General features: G+C 42.9%; 1 protein-coding gene across 3 annotated transcripts; it reads right to left on the bottom strand.

The window, feature by feature from the left end:
- Window positions 1–1,730: 1,730 nt before the first annotated feature.
- LOC124122973 (galectin-4-like) lies at window positions 1,731–24,324 on the bottom strand. Of its 3 annotated transcripts, XM_046486197.2 has the most exons (9): window positions 24,160–24,324; window positions 16,733–16,821; window positions 13,171–13,378; window positions 12,762–12,881; window positions 11,544–11,657; window positions 7,994–8,041; window positions 7,510–7,598; window positions 5,628–5,844; window positions 1,731–3,592 (listed from the first exon to the last, which is right to left on the bottom strand). In XM_046486197.2, exons 1-9 carry the CDS (start codon window positions 24,190–24,192, stop codon window positions 3,476–3,478), a joined length of 1,035 nt encoding a protein of 344 aa, XP_046342153.1. In that variant the 5' UTR covers window positions 24,193–24,324; the 3' UTR covers window positions 1,731–3,475. The 3 variants fall into 3 exon arrangements, with proteins under 3 accessions (XP_046342153.1, XP_046342161.1, XP_046342168.1); XM_046486205.2 differs by lacking the exon at window positions 11,544–11,657 and having other exon boundaries at window positions 12,711–12,881; XM_046486212.2 differs by lacking the exon at window positions 11,544–11,657 and having other exon boundaries at window positions 24,160–24,323.
- Window positions 24,325–24,720: the final 396 nt, after the last annotated feature.

Genomic DNA, 24,720 nt, shown 5'->3' with positions numbered 1-24,720 from the left:
GAAAATTTACTGTATGCCATAAGGACCAACACAAATTCGAAATAAAGGGGCCGATATGAAATCTCCTTGCCATGGACCTATGAGCCACTTATTTTTGTTGGTTGGTTGGGTGGTTGTTGTTTAGGGCCGCACTCAGCAATATTCCAGCTATATGACAGTGGTCTGTAAGTAATCAAGTCTAGACCAGGCAATCCAGTGATTGACATCATGAGCATCGATCCACACAATTTGGATAAGATGACATCAACCAAGTCAGCAAGCCTGATCACCCAATCCTGTTAGTCGCCTCTAACAACAAGCATAGTCGCCTTTTACGGCAAGCATAGGTTGCTGAAGACCTTTTCTACCCTGGAATCTTCATGGGTGCACTTATTTTAAACACTGCTAGACCATTCAGTCATTCGTGCCTTTGCCTTCGAACATTAAGTGAAATTGTTGCTGCTTCCAGTGAACTGCTTCCGACAGCTATAGTTCAGGCAGTCACTATCCCCAATTTTACCCATCACAAAATACAGAACAGTCTTGAAATAGATATTTGTAAAATGAAATCATATTTTAATAAAAATGCAAAACATTTTATCAGACTTTTAAAATTCTATTCAGTTCATTCTGTCCAATGTTTCACAAGATTAAATGAAATCAAAACGGTTACAAGAAGACAACTAGAAAGTGTTTTTACTCGTAAAAACATATGTCTCCCCCCACTCCCCTAACCCCCATTCATTCGTTTACTTCACGTTAAACCCCATCTCTTCATTCCCACCCTCCATTACTAAATAACAGAGACAAAAATAGAACTCCTAGAAATTTCAAACAACTAATGGGCACCACTGCAGTGCTGGGTTAATGTGAAAACAAAGTTTTGCGAAACAATATTAAACGGTTTCCGAGTTATGGTCCGGAAACCAAGCTTACCCCCATTCAGAGTCTATGTTCACGTTATCTCCATGGAAACGAGAAAAAATAAAAATGTCAAAAATCTCTAAATAGCAAAAGGCACCACTTCAGTGCTGGGTTAATGTGTATACAAAGTTTCGCGAAAAAATATTAAACGGTTTCTGAGTTATGGTCAGGAAACCAAGCTTACCCCCATTCAGAGCCTATGTTCAACTTATCTCCATGGAAACGAGAAAAAATAAAAATGTCAAAAATCTCTAAATAGCAAAATGCACCACTTCAGTGCTGGGTTAATGTGTATACAAAGTTTCGCGAAAAAATATTAAACGGTTTCCGAGTTGTGGTCCGGAAACCAAGCTTACCCCCATTCAGAGTCTATGTTTAAGTTATCTCCATGGAAACGAGAAAAAATAAAAATGTCAAAAATCTCTAAATAGCAAAAGGCACCACTTCAGTGCTGGGTTAATGTTTATACAAAGTTTCGCGAAAAAATATTAAACGGTTTCTGAGTTATGGTCAGGAAACCAAGCTTACCCCCATTCAGAGTCTATGTTCAAGTTATCTCCATGGAAACGAGAAAAAATAAAAATGTCAAAAATCTCTAAATAGCAAAAGGCACCACTTCAGTGCTGGGTTAATGTGTATACAAAGTTTCGCGAAAAAATATTAAACGGTTTCTGAGTTATGGTCCGGAAACGGTGGGAATGCCGACGCCGACGCCGACGCCGACGGGAACCGTGCCAAAAACAATATGTCTCCCTCCATTCTGGGGGAGACATAATAAATGCCCCCTTCCACCCTTAGGAACTAAAAAGAAAAAAAGTCGTCTTGTGTTTGGTTTAGCTGAAAATCAGATATTTATTACCAATCAAATGTGTGATTAGAACAAAAGAGCTACCCACATGAATGCTTAAGGTATAAATGATGCAAACAATTACTGTACACTACATCTTTCTTGTCAATATGCAATTTACAATACCTTGAGCATTTCTTTTTACATGCTTCTACATCACGATGTAAATAAAATTGCAGTATAAGCAAAACCTTTACTGCACCAAAAAAGATATATTAATATATCTAAAAATACATAATTATTTAAAACAAAACAAATCAACAGGACTTGAGAAAAGAAACAACAAAAGGATCAGGTGTATGGTCTTGGTAACATTGCTGTACATTAAACATAGGTAACATTGCTGTACATTAAACATAGGTAACATTGTTGTACATTAAACATAGGTAACATTGTAGTACATTGTACAACCTAGGCAACATTGCTGTATATTGCAAGGAACACTGTTAAGCAACACTTAATAACATTTATGAGAGATAAATCTGTTTACATTGTATCACAGTAATAGACAAGTTTTATTAGAATTATTTTTTGAATTTCTGAATAAAATTACGAAAAATACATGAAAATTATTAGTATTGTTAGTGAAAGGCTTGGTGTATATGAGTCTACCTGACTGTGACTTGCTCCCTCGTGAATACAATATTCATACAAGGCCTTTTTATACAATAGCAGTAAAAATTTTATTTACAACCAGTAAATAAGAAAAGAACAGAAACTAAATGCTAAAATAAAACACATGACTTTAAAAGACATAGCCAAGAGTAACTAGGAAACTCTGCTGTAGTACAATTTAGTGTTGGGTAACCATGAGGTTAATCCTAGGTAACTGTTGTACAATGAAAGTTATAGGTAACTCTGTTGTACAATGAAGTTCTAAGTTGCTATGTTGTACAATAAAAGTTGTAGGTAATTATGTTGTACAACGCAAGTTCTAGGTAACTCTGTTGTACAATGAAGTTCTAGGTAACTCTGTTGTACAATGAAGTTCTAGGTAACTCCGTTGTACAATAAAAGTTCTAGGTAACTATGTTGTACAATAAAGGTGTAGGTAATTATGTTGTACAATGTATGACCAAAGTAATTGTTGTACACTGTATGTCCTTGGTTTGTACAATGCATGGCCTGGGTAGTTTTGTTGTACACTGCAAATCCTAGGTAACTGTTCTGCAATATTAGGCATACAAAACATTGAAAGAACAAGGCAACAGATTTCTCTGGGCTGATTCTACTGAGCTATTATTGATAAGAAACAATTTCCAAATGTCACAAAATTAGATCAGGAAATGCAGTTACAGACAATGTGGTTAACCCATATGCAACAATATACCTAAAAACCAATATAGACAAAGACTTCATAACAAACAAACGAGGTTCCATGAATGAATCAGTATTCAGTGAACCACATACCACTACTGATCATGTGCTAGAACTTTGAGCACTTCTTGACCCTTTAACCAAAATCATAACTTAAAACATACCTAGTGTCTTCAATAATATATGTCTACATGAATTAAGTAATGTTGATTGAAGATATTAATATCAAATCAGATGACAATGTACACATGATTTTATTTGTTGATTATTGCATTTAAACCAAACTAGAAACGATCAACACGGACTAGGAACAGACATCTTTAACAGTCAACAAAAAGAGCTGTCCCAACTGTCCCGCTGATGCATGTCAGGCCGGTGTCCACTCTCTCCCTTCTGAGGTCAGCTGACCTACTGAATTTTGACAGATGTTAGACGGACGTCGCCATTGACGTTCAGGTAGTCAATCCTGTTGAGTGGCTGGATCCTGTGATTGAACTCACAGAAGTGTTGGTTGTTTACAGCAATCTGGAACATAGGGTCTTCGGTTAGCGAGTTATAAGGAAAGCATTTCATGCACTCTCGTGGAGCAACATGACTCATACACTGTCAACAAAACAGTATGCATTTACTCTGGGTTCTTATTTCCAAGGAAAACAGATGCGTGAAGATTCCGGGGTAGAATAGGTCTTCAGCAACCCATGCTTGCCATAAAAGGTGACTATGCTTGTCGTAAAAGGCGACTAACAGGATCGGGTGGTCAGGCTCGCTGACTTGGTTGATGCATGCCATCAATCCCAAACGTGTGGATCGATGCTCATGATATCAATCACTGGATTGTCTGGTCCAGACTCGATTATTTACAGACCACCGTCATATAGCTGGAATATTGCTGAGTGCTGCGTTAAACAACAAACAAACAAACAAACAAAAACAACCCAAACTGTCTGTTTGGGTTTGCAGTCTTGCACTCACATTACCATCTCATCCTACTGGGTACCCAGCCACTGCTGGTTGAACAAGCATGAAATACTCATATGCCCCACCAATATGACATGTGTGCAAGGCAAGAAATATTTGTACGGTTTTCAAGATCTGCTCCGGAAACGAGCTCTACTACCAATTTCAGTGTAAGTCAAAGCCATTGCCATGGAAACTCGAAAAATCTTTTATGAAAAATCACAAACTACCGGTATTAAAGGGCACAAGTTCACCACCAGACCTATCTATGTGCCAATTTTGGTTAAGATATCTCTCATATTAATTAGTTCTGCTCCTGAAACGAAACGTAATGGACGGAGGGACCGAAGTATGGACGGAAGTCACCCATTCCTATATCCCCCTTCCACTTCGTTGCGGGGGATACCAAAGTCACATGACAAAAGGGGACACCACTTGTGTTACTCTCTGCTGCCAATATTGCCTACATTTATATTTTGACTTTAGTTATCTGTCCTCAATATTGTCAAACAGTAAAACAAAAGTTAAAATTAACAGGCTAACATTCATATCATCTTTTTCAAGCATTACAGGGATCTTGATATCTGTTGCATAACCAGGGTTTTACGCAACTCACAAATGTAGATAATGGATGCAGAAAATAGTATACTGCATCACACTAACATTTATTGTACCTACAGCGCATCAAGAGCAGTTATGGGCGTCTGTTATTTCACCCATCAATCATGGCCACTGTTCACATGATGATTGATTCATTCCAGGCTCTAAAGTAATTATCTAAATGTACAGTACACTACACCATTTCAATTATTTACAGGACCCTCATATTGCCTGCAATGACCCTTAAAAGTAATTATTGGGGGTCCCCTGAACCTCCACTTTTGTAAGTCAAGGTAAAACCCCTTATAACCCTTTCTCTTGTAAAAATGTAAAATATAGAGCATCAGAATCAAAATGTATCTGAGCAACCAACCATACTACACAAAAGAAGTTAAGGACTACCCCATTCTTTCATATATGGTTCAAATATTGTTGATGTGACCTTAAATTGTAACTCACTCATATTGCCATGCCAAGACAGATTAACTATTGAATGGGGTGGTCCTTAACTTCTTTTGAGCAGTATAACAAGAGTTATGTCCCCTAGATATGAAGACCCCTGTACTGTACACATGTGATCAATTTCTGACCAAATAAAGTTTTAATACCTTTTCATATATATTTTTACTACCCAGCCCTTATGATAAACATGCGCAAAAAATCAAAAAAATTTAACTTCCTTATTTGTTTGTTTGTTGTTTGAGCAATATTCCAGATGTATGACGTCCGTCTGTAAATAATCAAGTCTGGACAATCCAGTGATTGACATCATGAGCTTCGATTCACGCAATTGGGATACGATGACATGCATCAACCAAGTCAGCAAGTTTGACCACCCTATCCCGTTAGTCACCTCTTACAACAAGCATAGTCACCTCTTACAACAAGCATAGTCACCTCTTACAGCAAGCATGGGTTGCTGAGGACCTATTCTAACCCAGATCTGCTCAGAGCTAAACGTCCTTGAGTAGGATCTGCACATCAAATCCTATAAAATGTTCACCTTGATGCTGGCTTGTTCAATGAGGATGATCATGTCGAAGTTGGCGTTGGGCACGAAGGGGAAGAAGTTCTGGTGTTTCTCCTCGGTTCCCCATGTACTGCCGACCTTGTGGGTCCTGATAGTCTGGTTGTAGGCACCGCCATAGTTGAATCGGACATCAAAGTGCAAGCCAATGTCCCCCTGTTCACTCGGACCGCACATCAGGTTCACTGTGAATCTACAACCAGATTGAAACAGTGAGTGAGTAAATGCTGTTTTATATTCAAAAAGGCTCGGATTGCCCTCATGTTACTCTTACAGCCATCCTACTAGAACCTGTCCCATCCAGAAACGTCAAGACTGATCATGTCTGCCTGTTCATGTACACAACAAAGGCAGATAACTCTAATTCCAGTACAAAATCATAACTGACGACATTAGGAGGGGTTCTCTACTGTCAGGGTACATATTCATTGACGATATTAAGAGGGGTTCTCTAATGTTAGGGTACATATTCACTGACGACATTAGGAGGGGTTCTCTAATGTCGGGGTACATATTCACTGACGACATTAGGAGGGGTTCTCTTCTGTCAGGGTACATATTCACTGACAACATTAGGAGGGGTTCTCTAATGTTAGGGTACATAATCACTGACGACATTAGGAGGGGTTCTCTAATGTCAGGGTACATATTGACTGACGACATTAGGAGGGGTTCTCTTCTGTCAGGGTACATATTCACTGACGACATTAGGAGGGGTTCTCTAATGTCAGGGTACATATTCACTGACGACATTAGGAGGGGTTCTCTTCTGTCAGGGTACATATTCACTGACGACATTCGGAGGGGTTCTCTGATGTCAGGGTACATATTCATTGATGACATTAGGAGGGGTTCTCTACTGTTATGGTACATAATCACTGACGACATTAGGAGGGGATCTCTAATGTCAGGGTACATATTCATTGATGACATTAGGAGGGGTTCTCTTCTGTCAGGGTACATATTCATTGACGACATAAGGAGGGGTTCTTTACTGTCAGGGTACATATTCATTGACGACATTAGGAGGGGTTCTCTACTGTTAGGGTACATATTCACTGACGACATTAGGAGGGGTTCTTTACTGTCAGGGTACATAATCACTGACGACATTAGGAGGGGTTCTCTACTGTTAGGGTACATAATCACTGACGACATTAGGAGGGGTTCTTTACTGTCAGGGTACATAATCACTGACGACATTAGGAGGGGTTCTCTACTGTTAGGGTACATATTGACTGACGACATTAGGAGGGGTTCTTTACTGTCAGGGTACATATTCACTGACGACATTAGGAGGGGTTCTCTTCTGTCAGGGTACATATTCACTGACGACATTAGGAGGGGTTCTCTAATGTCAGGGTACATATTGACTGACGACATTAGGAGGGGTTCTTTACTGTCAGGGTACATATTGACTGACGACATTAGGAGGGGTTCTCTTCTGTCAGGGTACATATTCACTGACGACATTAGGAGGGGTTCTCTAATGTCAGGGTACATATTGACTGACGACATTAGGAGGGGTTCTCTACTGTTAGGGTACATATTGACTGACGACATTAGGAGGGGTTCTTTACTGTCAGGGTACATATTCATTGACGACATTAGGAGGGGTTCTCTACTGTTAGGGTACATATTCACTGACAACATTAGGAGGGGTTATCTTCTGTCAGGGTACATATTAATTGACGACATTAGGAGGGGTTCTTTACTGTCAGGGTACATATTCATTGATGACATTAGGATGGGGGGTCTCCCCTGGCGTGCAACACATAGTCAAGGTGTACACTCACCTGGAAACATTAGGGTTGGGGTCTCCCCTGGTGTGAAACACATAGTCAAGGCGTACACTCACCTGGAAACATTAGGGTTTGGGATTCCACTGACGTACAACATGCGGCCAGGGTAGATGCCGCCAGGAATGTTGGTTGTGAAAGGCACAGGCTGCAACAAAACACAATATAAGCATAATGTCTATCTTGTTGGTATTTGGGACTCAGGAGTGTGGTATGTGGGGTGTAAATAAAATTGTATTTGGTACGCAGATTCAAAATTTTAAAAATATTGATTTGAAATTCCATTATATGTTTTATTTTCTTCTATTTTATTCCGTAATTTAACTTCAAATCGCATCCTTTTCTCAATGCTTTTGAGACTTGTGTTAAGTAGTAATGAGGATGCAAGTGAGAACAATGAAATATTTTATGGTATTTGGGATTCAAGGGAGGAGTGGGTTGGCACCCTCAAGGGGACCTATTCTAAACTGAAATCCACATGGGACTAATGTGCATGAAATCATTGAGTTTGATACTTGGGTTCTTCAACAGATGAAGACTCACCGGGTTGTAGATAGGCTGGGCACCTGCATATGCCGGGGGAGCTGGGCTCTGTACAAACACACACAATACCTCACATGTCACACAGTATCAGAGAATATCACACAATGTCAAACAATGTTAATTAGTATAATTACACAATACACAAAGCCATACAATGTCACACAATATCACACAATGGTACACAAGCTGATACAACAAAGGGAGACAATTCTGCACAGCAAGTAGCATCCCCTTAAATGATACAGCTATCCGTAGAACAGAGACAGATGTTGCTAGATGATGAATTAAAACTATGTGGTTGTGAGGACTCATGGTTCAAGCATATAAACAGGATGTTAGTGAGGAGTGACATGTTATCACATGTTTGTTGTTCAATCTCATTAAAATCAGATCTTAGTCCCCGCTACGGCTACACAAAAATCTGAGGACATCCCATTTATTTACTGGTAATGTCAGAACAACCAATGAAATGTCAGGAAGTTGACATTTGTCAATCAGGAAGCAGCTTTCTCCAGCTTTACCACTTCCATTCTAGACTACACTAAAAAAATATTTTGAATAAGTTCTCCATTCAAAATATGAAAAGTGAACGAAAGAACATTATGGGATGTCGAATAGATGGGCAAAACTTGTATGGCATTATTCCCAAGGGCTGTGGAATTTCTTTTCCCGTTTCAAATATTTATCCCAGTGAAGAGAGACATAGGATGATTTGGATGGAATCAGTCGTACAGCCTGAAACTGTTGATCGAGGTTGCATGATTAGAAAACACATTCAGACATTCTGTGATTGTCCGATGAAAGGTCATTCTGACGTGGCCTGTTATGGAATGTCCTCAGAATTATGTGAAGTGATATTGACCACGAAGGTCTGTGGTCCGTACCACAAAGCGATCTTAGCAGTAAGGGGATCGTAACTTTGATACTTCAACATGGACTTACGACTGTCGTAGCACTACAATCGCTTTGTGGAATGGGGCCCATATTTATATGCCCAGCCAATATGACATGTCCAGTTGTGTGCAAGGCAAGTAATATTATATGGTTTTTCAAAATCTGCTCCGGGAACTAGCCCTACCACCAATTTCAGTATAAGTCAAACCACCTTGTCGCCTGACCAACATATCAATGTTGTCGCTTCATACAAGCATAGTTTGGTAATGAGATACTCTAACCTGACGTAGCAACAATAAGAGCCTGTGTATTAGTCAGAGGCAGAGTTCAAAGATCAAATGTTAGGTGAGGTGAGGTGAAATGGGGTTTAACGTCGCGTCCAAGATTATTCCACTTATATAGCGACGTGCATGTACGTGTGTGTGTTTGTGTGGCTGCTTGTACTAGTCCGGACTGATGCCGATTTATAGTGCTAGCTCACTGAGATACCATGCCGCAGTTTAACATGAATACCCCACTCAGACACAGTTTACTGACTCCGAGCCGACCAGTCCTTGTTTTAGCCCCTTAATGCCGAGCGCCAGACAGGGTAACAACAAGTACCATCTTTTAACGTCTTTTGGTATGACGCCGCCGGGGATGGAACCTTCCGCTCTCCGGGCGGACGCTCTACCTCTAGACCACGGATGCGGTCTCAAATGTTAGGGATCAAGGATCAACAACTAAAATGTTACAGATTAATACAAGGATCAGACTAGGAGTGTTCAAGCACAAACAGTTATAAAGTCATGACAATGCGATGCTGTAACATATTGCAAGGATGGGATATGAGCTCATCTCAAGCAAGAACACAAATTCATGAAATCATCCTTAGATAAGTAAGGTTCTGTTTAAGCACAATGATGAAGAAGCAACAAGGATGAGATAAGATCTTCTGAAGGCACAAACACAATGTAACAGCTTGGATGTAAATGGTAATTTCAGAACACACCATAAACTTTGTACTGCTGAGATAAGAACATAATGTATATTGATAGGGGTCAGATAAGCTCTCGCATTAGCACCAGGATAATGCTATTTAATTCTGCGTGGATGAGTTTTAAATGTAACATTAACTATTACATGGATCGGATCACTTGGACACAAACAAAATAGCATAGAATACCACATGGACTACCTTAAGATCTTACTATCCACATATTCACATGATTAAGTCTATTGATGAGCTCAAGTCTCCTTGAAAGTGCAACATCAGATCTGTATCTAGTTTCTATGGCCAATGAATTTTCCGTATTGTCACAGAGAAAATTTCTTTGACATACAATTGAGATTATTTATTATAAATAACAAATTTAAGGTGTGGTTACATTAACTTTTTCATGACAGGGGCGGTGGGGCAGCCTATTGGTTTAAGCGTTCGCTCGTCACGATGAAAGCCTGGGTTCTAATCCCCACATGGATACAATGTGTGAAGCCCATTTCTAGTGTCCTCTGCCATGATATTGCTGGAATATTGCTAAAAGCAGCATAAAGCAAAACTCGCTCACTTTTTCATTACATCCTCATTCAACGATATGCCCCAATGACCATGGTGAGTAGTTGACATATTGACAATATCTATATATTTGTATGTATGCAGACAAAAGCATGAGCCTTGCAACATCTTGTTCCATACCGAGCACTACAAAGGATTCTTTCACATGAAGACGTTTTGACCATTTTTGGTAAAATATGTGCTGCGTCAAATCAATTATTGGACTGTTTTGATGAATCTAGTCCTAGTAGACAACCACATTTGAATTTCCTTCTATTCCTAGCAGACAACCACATTTGAATTTCCTTCTATTCCTAGCAGACAACCACATTTGAATTTCCTTCTATTCCTTGCAGACAACCACATTTGAATTTCCTTCTATTCCTAGCAGACAACCACATTTGAATTTCCTTCTATTCCTAGCAGACAACCACATTTGAATTTCCTTCTATTCCTAGCAGACAACCACATTTGAATTTCCTTCTATTCCTTGCAGACAACCACATTTGAATTTCCTTCTATTCCTTGCAGACAACCACATTTGAATTTCCTTCTATTCCTAGCAGACAACCACATCTGAATTTCCTTCTATTCCTAGCAGACAACCACATTTGAATTTCCTTCTATTCCTGAATTTCCTTCTGTTCCTAGCAGACAACCATATTTGAATTTCCTTCTTTTCAAAGCAGACAACCATATTTGAATTTCCTTCTATTCCTAGCAGACAACCACATTTGAATTTCCTTCTATTCCTAGCAGACAACAATATTTGAATTTCAGTCTTGTCCAACACATCATCCCACAAGGCAGGAGAAGAAATGTTAAAAGAGCTTTCTCTGTCAATGAGTGAGCATGGTTTTACACTGCTTTTAGCAATATACCTGCAATATCACGGCAGGGGACACCAGAAATGGGCTCCACACATTGTACCCATGTAGGGAATCAAACCCAGGTCTTCAGCGTGATGAGTGAACACTTTAACCAAAAGGATACCCCACCACCCTTTTTCTCTATCAAATAGAACTCAATTTACAGATACAGAATCTGACTTCGCACCAACAAGTTGAGTGCAATGACAAGATGAGGGGTGCAACTAGTCTACGTGGTGATGGTGGATCTTACCCCTGGGAACATTGGTTGGCCTGCGATGTACATGGATGGACCTGCAGGGGGGGCATAGCCTGCAGGGGGGGCATAGCCTGGAGGGGGGGGTTGGTAGTGCGGAGGCATAACAGGCTTGAAAAGGAAACAGTGTGCATTTCTTACCAATTTCAATGTATACATATATACAAATTGAAACACCATTAGAAACAATATCTGTAGAATTATCCTTTCAAATTCGAGATTTATTGCTAATAAATACCGTAAGATCATTTCGTCAGAGAAACATACATAAAATATTACTATAGTCTTCTCTATTTAATATTGGTATAAGTATCTGTTCCATAATCTTAGTTCGTACCTGAAGTTCAGCTTATTTAGCACAACAATACAAAATACATATTTATTTTATTCTAAATGATATCTGTAGACTTATTCATTCAATATTAATTTGTTTCCCGATCAACATTGGAAGTTGAACCCCTTTCATATATTAAATAATGCTTATTCTGCTCATATCAGGATAGGAATCAATTGAAAAAGCCGTAACACTGATATTGCATAACTGGCGTAACATCCTATCTTGTCATCTTCACGGGCAAGGGAGTTAACTGACTGTAAAATCCAGTTTCCACCCTTGCCGAACTAGGCTGCAATTCTGGGGTTATATTTTGGCTGGACTAACGAGTCTATGCATAGTCAAATCAAAATCGCATAACAAACTAGACATCCGGTTCATAAACAACATTGATTTCAACAAACAGATTTAGGTCGACTGCAGGATCTGCAAAGCATGTGTACTGTAAACTGGGCTCAAGTGATTTGATGCACTTGGCGAGGTAAGACCCCTTCTATTACGATATAGATCTTGATTATGGATCCAATCATCTTGACTTTGCACCACCATTGTGTTTGAAGCAAATACAAGTGATACGAGAGATTGAACCTGATTGGTCAATAGGAAGAACATAGAAAGGACATAACTCGTAATAGCCACTGGTGGCGCTATGATCGAGCCACAAAATTTCAGCCTAGTTCAGCAAGGTAGGAAACTGGACTTTCATCATCAGTTAACACCATTGCTTCGGGAAGATGCATCTCATATGACATCACCCAGTGCCAGGAATGGAGACTTTTATGCAGCAGCATCTGGAGCAGCAGCGGCAGAAACAAGAGAAACATCCTTGCCGTAGTCATAGTGACATTTCCGTAGGGACTATGATGATGATGATGACTTACTGCACCACCCTCAAACTTGATGTAGCTGATGTTGACATCCCCTGAGATGATCAGGTACTGGACACTCTCCTTGGGGATGCGGTGACGGAAATTAGTGTAGTGGCGGCCATTGATGGAAATCTGTGGACGTGAAGGCACAGTGCTATCATACAATGTCAATACAAACGCTGACAGAGCTCCATCAAGACATAACTTATAAAATAAACAAATATCTGTTGATAACTTCTGAAAACATGTCATGGGCAGGCAGTTGATGTTTGTTGTAAGAAACTGTGCTACCCAATGATTAATTTTACTTCTGTCTAGAGGCGAAATACCCACAAGTGCAACATGTATTACTGTGTTCAATGCCTGAGAAATATGTCCTTATATTTAAGCTTCCCTAAACCGAAGTGGTCCATGAGTTCACCTTGTAGTGATGAGGATCCGCCAGAATGATGATTTCAAAGGGGGTCCCTTTCCGAAGTGGCATCCCTCCTCCCCTCTCCTCCTGGCCCCAGGCATTGTACTGCTGCGAGTTCCGGATGATCGCATTCTCGTTGAATCTCACATTGAAGTGGAGGGCGGTGTCAGGCAAGGGGCTTATCTGGGGGCTCACGCACAGGTTGATGGCGAAGCTGCAACATTCAGGCACCACCATCCATATTCTGTCTCTGTGTGGATCCTTCCCCTATCACTGTATGTGGCTAGTTCCTCTATCACAGTAAGTGGCTAGTTGCTCTATCAAAGTAAGTGGCTAGTTGCTCTATCAAAGTAAGTGGCTAGTTGCTCTATCACAGTAAGTGGCTAGTTCCTCTATCAAAGTAAGTGGCTAGTTGCTCTATCACTGCATGTGGCTAGTTCCTCTATCACAGTAAGTGGCTAGTTCCTCTATCACTGTATGTGGCTAGTTCCTCTTTCACTGTATGTGGCTAGTTGCTCTATCCCTGTATGTGGCTAGTTGCTCTATCACTGTATGTGGCTAGTTCCCCTATCACTGTATGTGGCTAGTTCCTCTATCACAGTAAGTGGCTAGTTCCTCTATCAAAGTAAGTGGCTAGTTGCTCTATCACTGCATGTGGCTAGATGCTCTATCACAGTAAGTGGCTAGTTCCTCTATCACTGTATGTGGCTAGTTCCTCTTTCACTGTATGTGGCTAGTTGCTCTATCCCTGTATGTGGCTAGTTCCTCTATCACTGTATGTGGCTAGTTCCCCTATCACTGTATGTGGCTAGTTGCTCTATCACTGCATGTGGCTAGTTGCTCTATCACAGTAAGTTGCTAGTTCCTCTATCACTGTATGTGGCTAGTTGCTCTATCACTGTAAGTGGCTAGTTCCTCTATCACTGTATGTGGCTAGTTCCTCTATCACTGTAGTTGGCTAGTTGCTCTATCACTGTATGTGGCTAGTTCCCCTATCACTGTATGTGGCTAGTTCCTCTATCACAGTAAGTGGCCAGTTCCTCTATCAAAGTAAGTGGCTAGTTGCTCTATCACTGCATGTGGCTAATTGCTCTATCACAGTAAGTGGCTAGTTCCTCTATCACTGTATGTTGCTAGTTGCTCTATCACAGTAAGTGGCTAGTTCCTCTATCACTGTATGTGGCTAGTTCCCCTATCCCTGTATGTGGCTAGTTGCTCTATCACTGTATGTGGCTAGTTGCTCTATCAATGTATGTGACTAGTTGCTCTATCACTGCATGTGGATAGTTGCTCTATCACAGTAAGTGGCTAGTGCCTCTATCACTGTATGTGGCTAGTTCCCCTATCCCTGTATGTGGCTAGTTGCTCTATCACTGTATGTGACTAGTTGCTCTATCACTGCATGTGGATAGTTGCTCTATCACAGTAAATGGCTAGTTCCTCTATCACTGTATGTGGCTAGTTGCTCTATCACTGTAAGTGGCTAGTTCCTCTATCACTGTATGTGGCTAGTTCCTCTATCACTGTATGTGGCTAGTTCCTCTATCAAAGTAAGTGGCTAGTTCCTCTATCACAGTAAGTGGCTAGTTCCTCTATCACTGTATGTGGCTAGTTCCTTTATCACTGTATGTGGCTAGTTCCTCTATCACAGTAAGTGGCTAGTTCCTCTATCACTGTATGTGGCTAGTTCCTCTATCAACGTAAGTGGCTAGTTCCTCTATCACTGTATGTGGCTAGTTCCTCTATCAAAGTAAGTGGCTAGTTCCTCTATCACTGCATGTGGCTAGTTCCTCTATCACAGTAAGTGGCTAGTTCCTCTATCACTGTATGTGGCTAGTTCTTCTATCACTGTATGTGGCAAGTTCCTCTATCACTGTTTGTGGCTAGTTCCTCTATCACTGTTTGTGGCTAGTTCCTCTATCAAAGTAAGTGGCTAGTTCCTCTATCACTGTATGTGGCTAGTTCCTCTATCACTGTATGTGGCTAGTTGCTCTATCACAGTAAGTGGAAGTTCCTCTATCACTGTATGTGGCTAGTTGCTTTATCACTGCATGTGGCTAGTTCCTCTATCAAAGTAAGTGGCTAGTTCCTCTATCACTGTATGTGGCTAGTTCCTCTATCACAGTAAGTGGCTAGTTGCTCTATCACTGTATGTGGCTAGTTCCTCTATCACTGTAAGTGGCTAGTTCCTCTATCACTGTATGTGGATAGTTCCTCTATCACAGTAAGTGGCTAGTTCCTCTATCACTGTATGTGGCTAGTTCCTCTATCAAAGTAAGTGGCAAGTTCCTCTATCACTGTATGTGGCTAGTTGCTTTATCACTGCACGTGGCTAGTTCCTCTATCACTGTATGTTGCTAGTTGCTTTATCACTGCACGTGGCTAGTTCCTCTATCACTGTATGTTGCTAGTTGCTCTATCACAGTAAGTGGCTAGTTCCTCTATCACTGTATGTGGCTAGTTCCTCTTTCACTGTATGTGGCTAGTTGCTCTATCCCTGTATGTGTCTAGTTGCTCTATCACTGTATGTGGCTAGTTCCCCTATCACTGTATGTGGCTAGTTGCTCTATCACTGCATGTGGCTAGTTGCTCTATCACAGTAAGTGGCTAGTTCCTCTATCACTGTATGTGGCTAGTTGCTCTATCACTGTATGTGGCTAGTTCCTCTATCACTGTATGTGGCTAGTTCCTCTATCACTGCATGTGGCTAGTTCCTCTATCACAGTAAGTGGCTAGTTCCTCTATCACAGTAAGTGGCTAGTTCCTCTATCACTGTATGGGACTAGTTGCTCTATCACTGTATGGGACTAGTTGCTCTATCACTGTATGGGACTAGTTGCTCTATCAGTGTATGGGACTAGTTGCTCTATCAGTGTATGTGGCTAGTTCCTCTATCACTGTATGTGGCTAGTTGCTCTATCACTGCATGTGGCTAGTTGCTCTATCACAGTAAGTGGCTAGTTCCTCTATCACTGTATGTGGCTAGTTGCTCTATCACTGTAAGTGGCTAGTTCCTCTATCACTGTATGTGGCTAGTTCCTCTATAACTGCATGTGGCTAGTTCCTCTATCACAGTAAGTGGCTAGTTCCTCTATCACAGTAAGTGGCTAGTTCCTCTATCACTGTATGGGACTAGTTGCTCTATCACTGTATGGGACTAGTTGCTCTATCACTGTATGGGACTAGTTGCTCTATCAGTGTTTGTTACTGTTTGCTGCGTCACTGTATGGGACTAGTTCCTCTATCACTGTATGTGGCTAGTTGCTCTATCACTGTTTGTTACTGTTTGCTCTATCACTGTATGAGGCTAGTTGCTCTATCACTGTATGTGGCTAGTTGCTCTATCACTGTATGGGACTAGTTGCTCTATCACTGTTTGTTACTGTTTGCTGCATCACTGTATGAGGCTAGTTGCTCTATCACTGTATGTGGCTAGTTCCTCTATCACTGTATGTGGCTAGTTTCTTTATCACTGTATGGGACTAGTTGCTCTATCAGTGTTTGTTACTGTTTGCTGCATCACTGTATGTGGCTCTGGGTAGGATTGTTACACATTATATACACTTACTTGTTGTGGTGGTGATGACAGGTGCCCTGCACGATGATCATCTTGCCATTCGGAAGGCCGCCTGGGATGGGGCAGTTGTATGGAATAGTCTGAAATAACAAGGTATCATTTATGAAGTCTGTTAACTTAGTAACCCTGCCTCCACCACACAACATTGTATATATGTTCATGATGTTACACACACAAAAAAAACAGACAATAAACTAAATCGAGTAATGAGAAGATTCACATGGTGCCTGAACAAGGATGACTGATCTCAGATAGAGAATGTCAGGTGTTGGGGTGGGTCCCTCATATGGGCTGCTGATCTCAGATAGAGAAAGTCAGGTGTTGGGGAGGGTCCCTCATATGGGCTGCTGATCTCAGATAGAGAAAGTCAGGTGTTGGGGAGGGTCCCTCATATGGGCTGCTGATCTCAGATGGAGAAAGTCAGGTGTTGGGGTGGGTCCCTCAAGTGGATTACTGATCTTAGATACAGAAAGTCAGGTGTTGGGGTGGGTCCCTCATATGGGCTGCTGATCTCAGATGGAGAAAGTCAGGTGTTGGGGAGGGTCCCTCATATGGGCTGCTGATCTTAGATAGAGAAAGTCAGGTGTTGGGGTGGGTCCCTCATATGGGCTGCTGATCTCAGATGGAGAAAGTCAGGTGTTGGGGAGGGTCCCTCATATGGGCTGCTGATCTCAGATAGAGAAAGTCAGGTGTTGGGGTGGGTCCCTCATATGGGCTGCTGATCTCAGATAGAGAAAGTCAGGTGTTGGGGTGGGTCCCTCATATGGGCTGCTGATCTCAGATGGAGAAAGTCAGGTGTTGGGGTGGGTCCCTCATATGGGCTGCTGATCTCAGATGGAGAAAGTCAGGTGTTGGGGTGGGTCCCTCATATGGGCTGCTGATCTCAGATAGAGAAAGTCAGGTGTTGGGGTGGGTCCCTCATATGGGCTGCTGATCTCAGATGGAGAAAGTCAGGTGTTGGGGTGGGTCCCTCATATGGGCTGCTGATCTCAGATAGAGAAAGTCAGGTGTTGGGGTGGGTCCCTCATATGGGCTGCTGATCTCAGATGGAGAAAGTCAGGTGTTGGGGTGGGTCCCTCATATGGGCTGCTGATCTCAGATGGAGAAAGTCAGGTGTTGGGGTGGGTCCCTCATATGGGCTGCTGATCTCAGATAGAGAAAGTCAGGTGTTGGGGTGGGTGACATGCAAATATTGCTGTGAAAGTGTGAATTCATAGCAGTTAGAGAAAGGATCTCCTGTGGGTATATTCATCAAGTGGGCTGCTGATCTCAGAGAAAGTCAGGTGTTGGGGAGGGTCCCTCAAGTGGAATACTGATCTCAGAGAAAGTCAGGTGTTGGGGTGGGTCCCTCATATGGGCTGCTGATCTCAGAGAAAGTCAGGTGTTGGGGAGGGTCCCTCAAGTGGATTACTGATCTTAGATACAGAAAGTCAGGTGTTGGGGTGGGTCCCTCAAGTGGGATGCTGATCTTAGATACAGAAAGTCAGGTGTTGGGGTGGGTCCCTCAAGTGGGATGCTGATCTTAGATACAGAAAGTCAGGTGTTGGGGTGGGTCCCTCAAGTGGGATGCTGATCTTAGATACAGAAAGTCAGGTGTTGGGGTGGGTCCCTCAAGTGGGATGCTGATCTAAGATACAGAAAGTCAGGTGTTGGGGCGGGTCCCTCAAGTGGGATGCTGATCTTAGATACAGAAAGTCAGGTGTTGGGGCGGGTCCCTCAAGTGGGATGCTGATCTTAGATACAGAAAGTCAGGTGTTGGGGAGGGTCCCTCATATGGGCTGCTGATCTCAGATGGAGAAAGTCAGGTGTTGGGGAGGGTCCCTCAAGTGGATTACTGATCTTAGATACAGAAAGTCAGGTGTTGGGGAGGGTCCCTCATATGGGCTGCTGATCTCAGATACAGAAAGTCAGGTGTTGGGGTGGGTCCCTCATATGGGCTGCTGATCTCAGATAGAGAAAGTCAGGTGTTGGGGTGGGTCCCTCATATGGGCTGCTGATCTCAGATAGAGAAAGTCAGGTGTTGGGGTGGGTGACATGCAAATATTGCTGTGAAAGTGTGAATTCATAGCAGTTAGAGAAAGGATCTCCTGTGGGTATATTCATCAAGTGGGCTGCTGATCTCAGAGAAAGTCAGGTGTTGGGGAGGGTCCCTCAAGTGGATTACTGATCTCAGAGAAGGTCAGGTGTTGGGGTGGGTCCCTCAAGTGGGATGCTGATCTTAGATACAGAAAGTCAGGTGTTGGGGTGGGTCCCTCAAGTGGGATGCTGATCTTAGATACAGAAAGTCAGGTGTTGGGGAGGGTCCCTCATATGGGCTGCTGATCTCAGATAGAGAAAGTCAGGTGTTGGGGAGGGTCCCTCATATGGGCTGCTGATCTCAGATAGAGAAAGTCAGGTGTTGGGGAGGGTCCCTCATATGGGCTGCTGATCTCAGATGGAGAAAGTCAGGTGTTGGGGTGGGTCCCTCAAGTGGATTACTGATCTTAGATACAGAAAGTCAGGTGTTGGGGTGGGTCCCTCATATGGGCTGCTGATCTCAGATGGAGAAAGTCAGGTGTTGGGGAGGGTCCCTCATATGGGCTGCTGATCTTAGATAGAGAAAGTCAGGTGTTGGGGTGGGTCCCTCATATGGGCTGCTGATCTCAGATGGAGAAAGTCAGGTGTTGGGGAGGGTCCCTCATATGGGCTGCTGATCTCAGATAGAGAAAGTCAGGTGTTGGGGTGGGTCCCTCATATGGGCTGCTGATCTCAGATAGAGAAAGTCAGGTGTTGGGGTGGGTCCCTCATATGGGCTGCTGATCTCAGATGGAGAAAGTCAGGTGTTGGGGTGGGTCCCTCATATGGGCTGCTGATCTCAGATGGAGAAAGTCAGGTGTTGGGGTGGGTCCCTCATATGGGCTGCTGATCTCAGATAGAGAAAGTCAGGTGTTGGGGTGGGTCCCTCATATGGGCTGCTGATCTCAGATGGAGAAAGTCAGGTGTTGGGGTGGGTCCCTCATATGGGCTGCTGATCTCAGATAGAGAAAGTCAGGTGTTGGGGTGGGTCCCTCATATGGGCTGCTGATCTCAGATGGAGAAAGTCAGGTGTTGGGGTGGGTCCCTCATATGGGCTGCTGATCTCAGATGGAGAAAGTCAGGTGTTGGGGTGGGTCCCTCATATGGGCTGCTGATCTCAGATAGAGAAAGTCAGGTGTTGGGGTGGGTGACATGCAAATATTGCTGTGAAAGTGTGAATTCATAGCAGTTAGAGAAAGGATCTCCTGTGGGTATATTCATCAAGTGGGCTGCTGATCTCAGAGAAAGTCAGGTGTTGGGGAGGGTCCCTCAAGTGGAATACTGATCTCAGAGAAAGTCAGGTGTTGGGGTGGGTCCCTCATATGGGCTGCTGATCTCAGAGAAAGTCAGGTGTTGGGGAGGGTCCCTCAAGTGGATTACTGATCTTAGATACAGAAAGTCAGGTGTTGGGGTGGGTCCCTCAAGTGGGATGCTGATCTTAGATACAGAAAGTCAGGTGTTGGGGTGGGTCCCTCAAGTGGGATGCTGATCTTAGATACAGAAAGTCAGGTGTTGGGGTGGGTCCCTCAAGTGGGATGCTGATCTTAGATACAGAAAGTCAGGTGTTGGGGTGGGTCCCTCAAGTGGGATGCTGATCTAAGATACAGAAAGTCAGGTGTTGGGGCGGGTCCCTCAAGTGGGATGCTGATCTTAGATACAGAAAGTCAGGTGTTGGGGCGGGTCCCTCAAGTGGGATGCTGATCTTAGATACAGAAAGTCAGGTGTTGGGGAGGGTCCCTCATATGGGCTGCTGATCTCAGATGGAGAAAGTCAGGTGTTGGGGAGGGTCCCTCAAGTGGATTACTGATCTTAGATACAGAAAGTCAGGTGTTGGGGAGGGTCCCTCATATGGGCTGCTGATCTCAGATACAGAAAGTCAGGTGTTGGGGTGGGTCCCTCATATGGGCTGCTGATCTCAGATAGAGAAAGTCAGGTGTTGGGGTGGGTCCCTCATATGGGCTGCTGATCTCAGATAGAGAAAGTCAGGTGTTGGGGTGGGTGACATGCAAATATTGCTGTGAAAGTGTGAATTCATAGCAGTTAGAGAAAGGATCTCCTGTGGGTATATTCATCAAGTGGGCTGCTGATCTCAGAGAAAGTCAGGTGTTGGGGAGGGTCCCTCAAGTGGATTACTGATCTCAGAGAAGGTCAGGTGTTGGGGTGGGTCCCTCAAGTGGGATGCTGATCTTAGATACAGAAAGTCAGGTGTTGGGGTGGGTCCCTCAAGTGGGATGCTGATCTTAGATACAGAAAGTCAGGTGTTGGGGCGGGTCCCTCAAGTGGGATGCTGATCTCAGATAGAGAAAGTCAGGTGTTGGGGTGGGTGACATGCAAATATTGCTGTGAAAGTGTGAATTCATAGCAGTTAGAGAAAGGATCTCCTGTGGGTATATTCATCAAGTGGGATGCTGATCTCAGAGAAAGTCAGGTGTTGGGGAGGGTCCCTCAATTGGATTACTGATCTCAGAGAAAGTCAGGTGTTGGGGTGGGTCCCTCAAGTGGGATGCTGATCTTAGATACAGAAAGTCAGGTGTTGGGGTGGGTCCCTCAAGTGGGATGCTGATCTTAGATACAGAAAGTCAGGTGTTGGGGCGGGTCCCTCAAGTGGGATGCTGATCTTAGATACAGAAAGTCAGGTGTTGGGGCGGGTCCCTCAAGTGGGATGCTGATCTTAGATACAGAAAGTCAGGTGTTGGGGAGGGTCCCTCAAGTGGGATGCTGATCTTAGATACAGAACGTCAGGTGTTGGGGTGGGTCCCTCAAGTGGGATGCTGATCTTAGATACAGAAAGTCAGGTGTTGGGGTGGGTCCCTCAAGTGGGATGCTGATCTTAGATACAGAAAGTCAGGTGTTGGGGTGGGTCCATCAAGTGGGATGCTGATCTTAGATACAGAAAGTCAGGTGTTGGGGCGGGTCCCTCAAGTGGGATGCTGATCTCAGATAGAGAAAGTCAGGTGTTGGGGTGGGTCCCTCAAGTGGGATGCTGATCTAAGATACAGAAAGTCAGGTGTTGGGGCGGGTCCCTCAAGTGGGATGCTGATCTTAGATACAGAAAGTCAGGTGTTGGGGTGGGTGACATGCAAATATTGCTGTGAAAGTGTGAATTCATAGCAGTTAGAGAAAGGATCTCCTGTGGGTATATTTATCAAGTGGGATGCTGATCTCAGAGAAAGTCAGGTGTTGGGGGGATCCCTCAAGTGGATTACTGATCTCAGAGAAAGTCAGGTGTTGGGGTGGGTCCCTCAAGTGGGATGCTGATCTTAGATACAGAAAGTCAGGTGTTGGGGTGGGTCCCTCAAGTGGGATGCTGATCTTAGATACAGAAAGTCAGGTGTTGGGGCGGGTCCCTCAAGTGGGATGCTGATCTTAGATACAGAAAGTCAGGTGTTGGGGCGGGTCCCTCAAGTGGGATGCTGATCTTAGATACAGAAAGTCAGGTGTTGGGGAGGGTCCCTCAAGTGGGATGCTGATCTTAGATACAGAAAGTCAGGTGTTGGGGTGGGTCCCTCAAGTGGGATGCTGATCTTAGATACAGAAAGTCAGGTGTTGGGGTGGGTCCCTCAAGTGGATTACTGATCTTAGATACAGAGAGTCAGGTGTTGGGGAGGTTCCCTCAAGTGGATTACTGATCTTAGATACAGAGAGTCAGGTGTTGGGGAGGGTCCCTCAAGTGGATTACTGATCTTAGATACAGAAAGTCAGGTGTTGGGGAGGGTCCCTCATATGGGCTGCTGATCTCAGATGGAGAGGGCTGCTGATCTCAGATAGAACTAGGATATGTTCAAACATGTTTCTGGTCAGAGAAAGTCTGGGGATAAGGGGTGTTTCTATTCCTTTCTTTTGTCATCTCAAAGCCATTTTCCAACCTGGGCTGTATTGAATGTATTTTATGCTGCAGGAACATCTAAACACTTTTCACAAATGTCTCATATTCAAAACATATCTGACGTACTACATAAGATCTATTAACACATGTTTAAGGTTTCAAGCTATACATGACTATTTGGCATGTCTTCTACCATCTATTAATAAATTTTCCTCATGCTTGGAATATACATCCTCTTTCTGTTCATGATCCATTTTGCAGAATCTTGAACAAACTAATTGTTTCCTCCAACTAACTTTAACAATGATTACACACAAGGAAACAAAGTGGTATATTATATTACATATGTACAAATAACAATAACCATTTCATCTTTACACAGACCATTAATATGAGGATACTTTATTTGTATTTGCTCGCGTGCAACATCTGTAATTACCAACAGCTTCTGCTGTTTTATATAGAAATATTGGTGCTGTGACTTCACTGAGTCTTTTTGTTTAGCATGGGAGTTACAATTAATGAAGCTCTACAAAGTTCTCATTATTAAAACAGCTACAAGGCCTCTTAATTGTCTGTTCTTATGTGAACCCACAATTCTTGATAGCGACAGAAACTAACATATTTAGTCCCCAACTCCTTATCATGATAACATATAGCAACCCCTTAAACTGGCAAATTTCTACCCGTCCTTATGATACGTTAACTATCGGGCTGTTTGGCAAGGACCACAGGACTAGTGCCAATTTCTAACGCTGCTTCATGGTTCTATCCTAATAGTCCCATAATATGCAAATACCCCAGCACATGTATTTTGGCCTTCAATACTGTTTTCTCACCACTTCATCAGAATGATGAACTTTAGCGAAGAGCCGTACCAGGATCCAATGGTCAAGATATAGGGCCAAGTAACTGTCATGCCCCATCGCGGCTATCAGCTAGGTGAGCTTTTGTTAAGTTCTACCCAGTGCTGATTTGAATCAAGTTGTGGACAGTGATACTTGCCCCCTTGCGCCCCCCCCCCCCCCCCCCCCCATCAAAAAAGTTAACTACGGCCTTGTCTCCCCCCCCCCCCACTATGCTTATTTAACTACTTGCAAAACATCCCCCACAACAACAAAATGAAAATAGTATTTCTCATTTCCCTGATCTAAAAAAATTGTAAATTATTATCAACCATCCTGTTCATGAGATCATGTTTGGGATTTGAATCTCTATAATTATTATCTACCATTGTCTACATGCTGCAATAAGAATTAAGAGCCTTTATTTATCTAAATATTGGGTATTTAAAGTGTAAATGAGTTTGCCTCATTAGAATTCGTAACTGTACACAAACAAAACAAGGGATATAATGGGTTATAATTCGATATCGTGATATTCCTTAATTGCAATATTTCCCTATATTTCCCTATCGTTTCACGAGTCGTTCTAAGGAAAGCCCCGCCCACTTCCAAGAAAGGCGAAGAAGAAGCCCCACAAACAGTTCACAAGCACACACAATATACAGTGATGGAATAGCACATTTAGAACGTACCGGGTTCACAATAGTTCCTCCTGAGTATGCCATGATGTCTGTGCGAGTTGTCAAGCTTTCTTGCGACTAAATGCAGTAACCTCCGAAAGAAGAGTGACGACAAGCAGAAGTGATCACTTGATTCAGTGTCAACACGCGGAAGTGAATCACCGCCGCAGTGGACATGCGCAAAGAATAGCTAGGTCATATGACGCTTGCCGTCCATGACCTGACCAGTGGTTATCTTGGAAAGCTCGACTGAACGTGAAACGTTGGTGGATGAAACATCATCGTTCAAATATTACAGTTCCATATAAATCCGCTGTAAAAAAATGTAGTCAAGTAGAGGAATATTTCGAATGCAGATATTTTCGGAACAGAAACGTCGAAGACTGATATAGATCTAGATCCATTTTGAGCTACAGAAATACGTATCTTGAATGACAGAGAGAGTGAGCACGAATCAGGTCGATATGTAAACAGCGGTTGATATCATGAGCACTGGCTTACACCGGATACCTTCAAATTTACTTCTGGCAAAATTATCTATATATACAAGAATATGAGAGTCATACTAGACAC

Source organism: Haliotis rufescens, unplaced genomic scaffold (genome assembly GCF_023055435.1).
Source record: "Haliotis rufescens isolate VD_foot unplaced genomic scaffold, xgHalRufe1.0.p SCAF_3, whole genome shotgun sequence".
Classification (NCBI taxonomy): Eukaryota; Metazoa; Mollusca; class Gastropoda; order Lepetellida; family Haliotidae; genus Haliotis; species Haliotis rufescens.
The sequence above is the reverse complement of the archived record's forward strand: the minus strand, read 5'-3'. Positions and strand labels throughout refer to the sequence as shown.